We start from the raw sequence: 10,439 nt of genomic DNA, 5'->3' as shown, positions 1-10,439 counted from the left end.
GGGCGTTCGGGTTTCCGATCGGGTTCTGATCGGGGTTTTCAGATATTGATTCTATTTTATAACACTTCCTAGGTTTTATACTAGTAAATTTGTAAGTATGGATCGGGATCGGATATAACACATTGGTTTCGGATCGGTTTTGTATCACATCATATAACCCATAATGTAACCATATATAGGTCGAATTTGGGTTATATAAGATTGGTTTGGATATTAATCGAAGTAAATCTAAAATTTAAATGTAGACCATAAGAAATATATACTTATTATATAGAGTTGAGTATTTAAGGTATTTATTTAAATTTTAAATACTTATTTTTAGATATCATATCGAAATGTTTGAATCTAGACAAACGAGTAAAATATCAAAAACACATATGAAATAATTCATTTACCATTCGCAGCCTCCACTTGAGAATGTTGGGGATGAGATCACAGCTTCCTTCTCTAATAAGTTATCTATCTCAAACATGAAACTCGTCGGCTTATGATCCTCCATTTATCTACAAAAAAATATTCTTTTCTTAGGCTTTTTGTACCTCGAACAAAAATGAGACCATCCCACAAACATGTCAATTAAGTTGTACAAAACACCGACAGTATTTCTACAAACTTATAAATTATAACTAAGACTAGTATGTTTCACGGGTATACTTTAATTACTTTTAAAAGAATTAGTGTTTATTTCACATGAAATTAAATTTGAATAATTGCTCAATTAGAAGATTTTATTGATGAAAATATGACATTTTAGTGTATCTATTTGTATTAATCAAAAAAAATTATTTTGTAAAACAATAATAGTAAGAGAAATATTGCATAATTTAGATATTTTTTTACTTGGCAGACCATAATATAGGATAATATTCTAGACGTGAACCGATTAAAAAATTATTTATTTTATTTTACTTTCGTTTTTACCAGATTTTTTATTTCACATGCTTATTTATGCTAAGACAATGATGATATGCATTACAAAAAAATATTTTCAGAATTCATCATTTAGGGGATGCACAATTTCGATATTTAAGAATTTGTCAAGAGTAAATTGTTTCAACATTAATTGATGGTTAAAGAGAAAAATAGAAAAGAAAATTAATTTGTTGGTCAAGGTTTTCCTTCTGGCCTATTGATCACAACATGAGTGGGTTGAGAGTCTCTAGGTAAGTTGGAGTCCATCTTCTCTTCTATCCTTCATTAACCCATGTGGTCTTTAATCTAGAACAAAACTTGTCAATATGTGTTTCCAAAAAAAAAAAAGAACAAAACTTGTCTCTTTCTCCACCTAAGAAGAGAATCTGTTTTACCAAAAAAGACGAAAAAAAATCCTTTGTGAAAGTTGAAGTCGATCTCTTCTTCACTTTTCATATATCTTCTTCAGTCTGCTTCGATTTTTGTGATAATCATCAGGGCCGGCTCACAACGGGGGACAAGCGGTGCGACCGCTCCGGGCCCAAGTCTGTGCCCCCCGTATAATAATAGTTAAAGGGCCCAATTTTTTTTATAAATCTATATATTTATATATAAAAAATAATAAATAAAATTGAAAAGGGCCCAAAATTATTTGATATGTATATAGTTTTATTTTCATTACAAATGTACAAAATATTACTGATTAAAATTTTAAAATATTTTAAACATTATCTACATATAAATTTTAAAGGGTAAATTTTTTTTTCCCTAGGGCCCTCGGCAATGTTGAGCCGGCCCTGATAATCATAGCTCTTTATTCACTCTTCTTCTTTAGTTGAAATTGTGTTCCCAGCTTATTGCCCTTCGATTTTCAAAGGAGCCGCTTAGTTCGAGGAAGAGTCATTCCTCTGTAAAAAAGGAAAACAAAGAAGTTCTCTAAGGGAAGATAAATTAGTTCTGAGAGTTAAAAATTATCGCTTACTCATTTGTTAAGAAACACTATAATATAATTCCATCACTAACCAGTGGATACCAGCATATTTTCCAAAGCCATGTGTAACTTTCGCTTAATCATTTTCAAAATTACTATGTACACAATATCGATCGTTCTTGCCACTTCAAAAACTTTACAGCCACCACCAAATTGAAGATTTATCTTTCTTCAGAGAAAACAAATGAGAGCATCTGCTGTTCTACTTTGTGGAATAAATTAAACTGTTTGAATTTTGTAAATAAATTTGTTGTAGAATTTGATGCGTGGACTTGATATAATGTATGAGTAGGAGTTGGAGATCGTGGTTGAAACCGATAAAAGAACTTTTCTTTTTTTGCTATCTTTTTGGTTTTTGTCGTCATTTTCTTTCTATTTTAATGGCATGATATTTTTTCAAATTATTTTTTTAAGTATTTTTTTTTAAAAAAATTGAAGAGTTAACACACGTTAAAATATGATTGATTGAGTGACTTGTGCTTTAATATAGTATATAAAGGATACATTGTGTGTATTTTTGGAGACTTCAACGAAATTTTAAATAATTCAGAGAAGACGGGAGGTCCTAGAAGAAGTGATAACTCTTTTCTACCTTTCACAACTATGATTGATTCTTGTGGTATGACGGAACTTCCTGGCACTGGAAACAGTCTTACTTGGGGAGGTAAAAGGGAAAATCTCTGGATTCAAAGTAAACTTGACAGAGCCTTTGGTAACAAGGAATGGTTTAACCAATTCCCTGCATCAAACCAAGCCTTTCTAGCTAAGAGAGGATCGGATCATAGGCCGGTGGTGATAAAGCTTCTCTCATCTCAAGATTCTTATAGAGGATCCTTTTGTTTTGATAAAAGAATGCTACATAAGCCTCATGTCAAAGAAGCTATCCAGATGGCTTGGAATTCATCTGCTATCCAGGTTTCTTCTTTGGTTTCTTCTAGGCTCCGTCAATGTAGGAAGGCTCTTAGTCGATGAAAAAAAGATAATTCTGCAAATTCTCAAGTTAGGATTATTAAACTTCAAGAAGAACTTGAACAAGAACAATCCTCCTTTCATCCCTCTACTCTTAGATTGGCTTGTCTCAAGAAAGATCTTCTGATGGCATATAGAGATGAGGAAAATTTTTGGAAACAAAAAAGCAAAGACGACTGGATTCTCTTTGGTGATGGAAATACTAAGCTATTCCATGCGGCAGTTAAGATTTCAAGATCAAAGAATGAGATTGTCAAACTTATTGACAAAGATGGTAACACTCAAAGATCTGAAGCTTCTAAAGGTCAAGCAGCCATCCAATATTTTAAAGACATTTTTAAATATTCAAACTCTGAAGATTATAGGTACCTCCTGAGAGATCTTCCATCTAGAGTTTCTGAAACAATGAATCATTACCTTACCCACAAGGTAACTCCTGATGAAGTCAAGGAAGCTGTTTTCTCAATTAAACCAAATAGTGCTCCTGGAGCGGATGGGATTATTTTTCCAATCTTATTAGGAAATTGTAGGTGATCAACTTACAAAGGAAGTCCTTCTTTTTTTTGAAACCGGTATTATGCCTTCTGAGTGGAACTATACTCAAATTTGTTTTATACAAGACCAACGCTACATTAATGTCTGATCTCCGTCCTATTAGTCTCTGTTTGGTTATGCACAAGACAATATCTAAGATTCTTGCTTCTAGACTCAAGGTTTGTCTTCCTAACATAGTCTCTCCGACTCAGTCAGCATTTGTATCAGACAGACTCATATCTGATAACAAACATTATAATGGCGCATGAAGCGGTTCATAGTCTTCGTACTCATGATTTTATATCCAAGAACTTTATGGCAGCCAAGACAGATATGTCCAAGGCTTTCGATAGAGTTGAATGGAACTATTTGGAAGCCTTATTATCTTCTCTTGGTTTTGATGGCAAATGGATATCTTGGATTATGGCTTGTGTTACTACTGTTAAGTATTCGATCCTTCTTAACGGTCAATCCTTCGGTTTCATTTCTCCAGAACGTGGGCTGAGACAAGGAGACCCCATTTCTCCTTTTTTGTTTGTTCTCTGCACGGAAGGTCTTACTCACATGCTTAATCAAGCCTCAGACAATGGATCTTTGAAAGGTATTCAATTCTCCATTGAAGGGCCTGCGATTCATCATTTATTTTTTGCGGACGATAGTTTGTTTCTCTTCAAAGCATAGCTGTCTCAATGCCTTGTCTTTCAAGAGATTTTCAATAAATATGAAGAAGCCACAGATCAGGTCATTAATCTTGCAAAATCTTCTCTTACTTTTGGGAAGAATATTGAGCCGAGGTTGAAAGAGAAGATTCAAAATACATTAGGAATCTTCTCAGAAGGTGGAGCTGGAACTTATTTGGGTCTTCCTGAGTGTTTTAGTGGCTCTAAGGTTGAGCTTCTTAACTATATTCAAGACAAGTTGAAGGGTAGAATGTCAGGTTGGTATAGTAAATTTCTTTCTCAAGCAGGGAAGGAAATTATTTTGAAGTCTGTAGCTCTAGCAATGCCATGCTATGAGTTGTTTCAGACTTCCAAAGACGACTTGTAAGAACTTAACATCAGCCATGGCTTCTTTCTGGTGGTGTTCTCATGAAGACAAAGGAAAAATACACTGGCTTAGTTGGGATAAGCTTTGTTTTCCTAAAGATCGTGGAGGAATGGGTTTTAAAGATATAGAAATCTTTAATCAAGCTCTTCTGGCTAAACAAGCTTGGATGATCCTTGCATCTCCTTCTTCACTTCTCAGTAGATTTTTAAAAAGCAGATATTTCTCTGAGAAGGATTTTTTAAATGCTCTTTTAGGATCTAGACCTTCTTTTGCTTGGAGAAGTATTTTATTTGGTAGAAATTTGTTAGTTAAAGGTCTCAGACACATGGTTGGAGATGGCAAATCCCTTTCAGTCTGGTCTTCCCCTTGGTTAGTGGATGGTGATAGGAAGCGTATCCCGCTTATGAAGAATATTCTTATTGATTTAAATCTTCGAGTAAGTGATCTTCTTCTGGATAACTCTCATCACTGGAACCTCAGCTTGTTGAATGATCTCTTTTACCCTCAAGACATAGAGATCATCCTCAAAATCAAACATGTTATCTCTTCACCGGATTTCTTCATTTGGAACCACACACGTTCTGGGGAGTATGCGTTAAGATCATGTAACTGTCTTGCTGAAAAAAAAGCCAATAAAAATGCTTTGGTAGCAGGAAGTATGTTACCATCTTTGAATGGTATTAAGGATTGTATCTGGTCTCTCAATACTGCTCCAAAAATTAAAATCTTTCTTTGGAAAGTTATCAGTGGAGCTTTGCCAGTTGCGGACAATCTCACGGATCAAGGTATGAAAATTGATACTCGATGTCAAATATGTGGTTTGGAGGGTGAATCCTTAAATCATGTCCTATTCTCTTGCAACATTGCGAGGCAAACTTGGGCAAATAGTTGTTTCCCGCATCCTCCAAATGGATTTGATTCTTCCTCAGTCTATTCCAACATCTTCTATGTTTTAAAGACAAGAAACAATCTCCTCATTCCTGAACACATTAGAAGGAGTGGCCCTTGGATCATTTGGTATATCTGGAAGAACCAAAATTCTTTTCTCTTTGAAGGAAAAATTTCTCTAGGATCCACGTTTATTAAGGCTATTTTTGAAGAAGTGGATCATTGGTTCTTCATCAAGGATGATGATCTTCAAGCAAAAGCCATTGATCTTGCAAAGAAAAAAAGAATTACTTTTGGTTGGAAACCTCCTCCAAAATCTTGGCTAAAATGTGATATAGCCTCTGCTTGGGACAAAGATAAGCTTCAGAGTGGAGCCTCCTGGATTCTCCGAAATAGCGATGAAAAAGTTGTTATGAATGGTAGGAGATCTTTTGTTGGAATCAATAGTAAAATTGAAGCATCTTTTGAAAGTTGGAGCTGGGCTTTAGAGAGTATGAAGAATCTCCATTTTAATGCTATCATATTTTCTAGTGATGACCATGATCTTATTGGTGCAGTCTCCAAACCATCAGCATGGCCTTCGCTCAAGTTCTACTCCTCCCATTTGTTAGCTTGGCTGCAACATATTGTTGATTGGAAAGTTCATTTTCACTCTCATCAACACATTATTGGTGCAAAGTTTATAGCTAGAAGTGTGATTAAGGAGGAACTTTTTCAATTTTATATTTCTGTTGGTTTTCTATCTTGGCTTAGCCATCTTTTTGTTTAAGATTAGATTGATGATGTTCCTCTGTTTTCTATTGAAACTAGCTCTGTAATCACTTTCATCAATTCAGTAATAGTGTTTAAAAAAAAGGATACATTGTGTAAACTACCCACTTCAAATTGAAAAATATTGCTAGCATGCATTGTGGAAAAATCAGAAACGTTGAAATACAAAAAATATTCTTCGACATCAAACAAAGTCAATAAAATTTTCTCAAAAAGGTCAATAAAATCACATTATAAAGCTAGCGAAAGCAAAATTGGAATAAGTTTGGAGGATTAACGGACAAAGTAAATGTTGTCAAAAACTGGAAGACTAGAAGTTAATAAAATAAAAGAAGATTTACCAATAGTATAGCGATGACTAAAATAAATAATGGAATGTTAAATAAATAATAAGCCATTTCTCAAAAAAAAAAAGATAATGGAATGTTAAATAAATAATAAGCCCTTTCTCAAAAAAAAAAAATGTTAAATAAATAGTGGAATAAGATAAATATATTTGTTGTCAACAAAATAAATAGCTAAAAATGTGAAAACCTGATTTTTAATTAGTATTGTGAAAGAAAATAGCGTAATTATGTTTTGAAACGTTGTCAGGAAAGGAATATCGGCAGTGGAGAATTGTACCGGTCGAGATTGGCTCAGTTTTCAATTGTTTTGACCAAATACAGATCTTTTTTTTTGTCAAATACAGAGCTGAATTTGAACTAGAAAACAATCGAGTTAGATATATATATATATATATATATATTTTGTTTTATTTTTTTTTTTGGCAGAAACCAACACAAATGGTAGGTTCTAATTCACTATGTGCGTTTGGCAAAAGGAAAACATTCATTATTTCTCAAAACTGAAAAAAAAAACACAGAAACAAAAAATGAACCAAAATCTACTAATTAATATACACTCCTCTAATGTTAGCAGCTCAAGAGCAGCATAATTGAAGAAATCAGCACGTTAATTACACCGAACTTTAATCTTATGCAAGTGCGTAATGGACAAGAAATTCAATCTTAGATGTGTTAAGATTCGTTTGGTATATCACTGAACTCTTTTATGAGCGAGATTATCTTAGATTTAGTGTCTAGCTATTCCTCCAATAATCAACTACCCATCTTGCTGCTAATGTGTATGAAGTTGAAGCAGATCTTGCAAAGCTTCCCAGCCTGCCCTGCTACTTTGATTGCATAGCTAATATTGTAACTATTTTCAAACGAAAATTTTTATTCTTCCAGTTCTCTATGAACTTCTTTTAGAAATAATTCTCTATGAGCTTCTTTTAGAAATAATAAAATATATTAAAAAAAAAATACAAATTTGCTACGGAATTTAGTTATGATGGGACCAAATCTTCCGTACTTTCGTTGGTTTGCTTGTAGTACAAGTGGTACATAAAAAGAATTTGCAAGACCAAAGACTGTAAAACACCCAAAAAAGAAAAATACCAATTCTAATTTGATAAAACCACTCTTTTTGACCATATAAAAGACCCTGGGACCAAATTCAAAAACAGTAACATCAAAGATATCATCTTGGTTAAAATACCAAACAACTTTCACTAGAAGAGTAAACAACACACACATGTATATAAGAAAGTACCTCCTCAATCTTAAACCACAAACCCTCACTAATATTAACCGCCGCAAAGCTAGAGTTCGTTATTGTATGCTTAGAGATTCAAAAATGAAGCATATATGAACTCCCTAAATCCACATATATCTTTACCGCATCACCAGCTCAAGAAGAACAAAACAATAGAGGAATACACCCTAACTAAAATAATCAGCCTCAACAAGAGTTTAAAGAACAAAAATCTAGGACATGATACGAACAATGCCTCAAACGAATAAAAGGTCTTAAAGAACGCAAAAGATCAATAAGAATCACACTTACCAGTTACCACACACCATTTCCCATAAAGACTTTGCGCAGGTTTATCCACAAAATTAAGAGAAGAACATCAAAGCTCCAAGGCGATTCTATGATCAGTTAACAACATTCATAACAAAACTAACCGAGAACAGTCAGAAAAACTAGTAATCACCGCCATAAAACAAACAAACACTAGCTAGACATCATCCGAGCTTAATAAACAAAAGTCTAACCACCCTAAAATAATTTCAACAGATGGAAAACATAATCCTCCGAGCTAAAAGAACACCTTGCAATCATCACCTATCTAAGTATCAATATGAAGGAGGACCACGAGGTGGAGGAGCACCCCAATACACGTCGTGTTGAGCCATTTGCTGACCATTTGGCATAAAACCAGGAGGCATATTATACATCGGCGGCGGCAGCGGCTGCATGGACTCTTCGTTACCATCATTCCCACTCTCGTTATCGTCTTTCTCTTTCTCCTTCTTAGCTTCTTCTATTTGCGGTTGGTGTTGCTCATCTTCAATAGGTAACCTCTCGTAAGTAGCATTAGAAAACGTAGCAGCGATAACAATAACAGGTCCAGAAGCAATAAGCGGTCCAGCGACTCCACCTCCCAAGACTTGACCCTGAGCTCCAGCTAAGTAAACCGTTAAACCGGCCGCGGCTGCCGGAGAACCGGAAGTCGGAAGAAAAGCACCGCACATAGACAAGATCTCAAACTGACCACGAAGAGACACAACTCCTCCAGACACAGCAGGCTGTCGCAGAGTGACGTTAGTGACCAAACCGCTACCGCTCAGAACAGAAACGCCTCTTCCGCGTCTACGAGCGAAGGCGTTTAGGGCTTCCGCCACGTCAGCTCCCGTGGCGATCTCGAGGACGTGGCTTTGCAGCGAGTTGGGGCTTTCTTTGGAGACAACCACTGGGTTCTTCGGTTTGTTTTTGGAACCTGGAGGTCTCCCTCTCGGACGTCGACCCGTAGACCCGGATCCAGATCCAAGTTCGATAGCAAGTACCTCGTCTCGGCTATTAGGTTCCTCTTGGCTGTTCTGTGTCTGCGTCTGAGTGTTAGGGCTTCCACTGTTGTTGGCGAAGTCATGGTCCAATCTTGGATCCGACCGGGGCATACTCGGGTTATTGCTTCTGTGGTGCATAGACGGAGCTGATGACGTCACTGGACTCTCCACTCCTCCCATAGCAACGTTCCCTACCCACCAAGGATTCGCCATTGATTTTACCTTTTTTTCTGCTCTCTGACAAAAACTATTCCAAAGGGGGAGATAGAAATATCTGAAAACCTTATCCTAAAGTTTAGAGTGCATCTTTCGTAACCAAATCTAAACCAACATGTTGCATGAAGCAGACACAGAAGTCATGGGACATCATTCCTTTTTATCATATACCTGAAGAAAAAAGGAAGAAAATAATCAGATCGAGAATTAGTAAGAAAACGCAACAAAAAAAAAAAAAGAAGGAAAAAAAAACCCTAAAAACTATCACCAAAGAGTAATATCAAATAACGAAAACCCAGAACCCCCAAACATAAAAATCTTAACTTTATTTTCCAATCGAATTTAAAAAGAAACTTTATGTGATTGATTAAAAAAAGCTTATGAAAAAAGATTAAATCCTTAAATTAAAGGAGAAGAAAAAATGGTGAAATTTTACTATCAGCAAAAATCAAATAACGAAAACCCGGAAACCCCAAACATAAAAATCTTAACACTATTTCCAAATCGAATAAAAAAATGAAAACTTTATGTGTAATCAAAAATAAGTTAAGCATAAAAAGATTAAATTGAAGGAGAAGAAAATATGGTGAAATTTTCGAATCTAGGAGAGAGAGACCTAAAGATTTGTTCCAGACAAAGCTTTGTACTTGAAAGTCGTAGAACACTTTTACTGTCTCTTTCTATTTTGTACTTTGGAGAATAATGGCGTATGCGTACGATAAAAGGACTTAATGGCAGAGAGGCGTACGATAAGGAGTTTCTGGTGGTGGATGATGAATTGTGATGTGATCTTTCGTGATAACGTTCTCCGAAGCGGTCCTCTCTTTATCTATCTCTAGACCAGAGCCGTCCTTTTGGACCATTGAACTTTTAGGTGTTCGTGCAAAAGTCTGAGCGACCTTCTCTAGACACGCCCTGTCTCTTCTCTCTATCTCAACTAGCCCTGGATTAACTCACTTTTGTGGACCCGTTTTGAAACTACTGTGTTACCCCTGGCTTCAATTGTCAAATTTTGGATCTATATTTAGTAACAAGTTTTCTGGTTTGATAGTGAAAAATCAGCTGTAGAAAAGGAGAAACAAGTTGACTTGAGCTTGAATTATACTGCACTAAGAGCATTTTCATTATTGGTAACATTTATAGGATAAACTTAAAATAAATATTAATTTTTAAAAATAAATTTTGAAATTTTAAAATGAGATAAATAACCGGGATAA

At 35.2% G+C, this 10,439-nt stretch overlaps 1 protein-coding gene across 2 annotated transcripts; it reads right to left on the bottom strand.

Annotated features, from left to right (window-relative positions):
- Positions 1-7,864: 7,864 nt before the first annotated feature.
- LOC106337197 (AT-hook motif nuclear-localized protein 15-like) lies at positions 7,865-10,137 on the bottom strand. Of its 2 annotated transcripts, none has more exons than XM_013776261.1 (2): positions 9,839-10,137; positions 7,865-9,393 (listed from the first exon to the last, which is right to left on the bottom strand). In XM_013776261.1, exon 2 carries the CDS (start codon positions 9,217-9,219, stop codon positions 8,296-8,298), a length of 924 nt encoding a protein of 307 aa, XP_013631715.1. In that variant the 5' UTR covers positions 9,220-9,393; positions 9,839-10,137; the 3' UTR covers positions 7,865-8,295. The 2 variants fall into 2 exon arrangements, with proteins under 2 accessions (XP_013631715.1, XP_013631716.1); XM_013776262.1 differs by having other exon boundaries at positions 9,971-10,134.
- Between the last annotated feature and the right edge of the window lie 302 nt (positions 10,138-10,439).

The sequence above is a fragment of the Brassica oleracea genome, chromosome C4 (assembly GCF_000695525.1).
Source record: "Brassica oleracea var. oleracea cultivar TO1000 chromosome C4, BOL, whole genome shotgun sequence".
Classification (NCBI taxonomy): domain Eukaryota; kingdom Viridiplantae; phylum Streptophyta; class Magnoliopsida; order Brassicales; family Brassicaceae; genus Brassica; species Brassica oleracea.
The sequence above is the reverse complement of the archived record's forward strand: the minus strand, read 5'-3'. Positions and strand labels throughout refer to the sequence as shown.

Coding starts and splice junctions, on each gene's coding strand:
- LOC106337197 (XM_013776261.1), bottom strand. CDS start 9,219: ATGGCGAATCCTTGGTGGGTAGGGAACGTTGCTATGGGAGGAGTGGAG.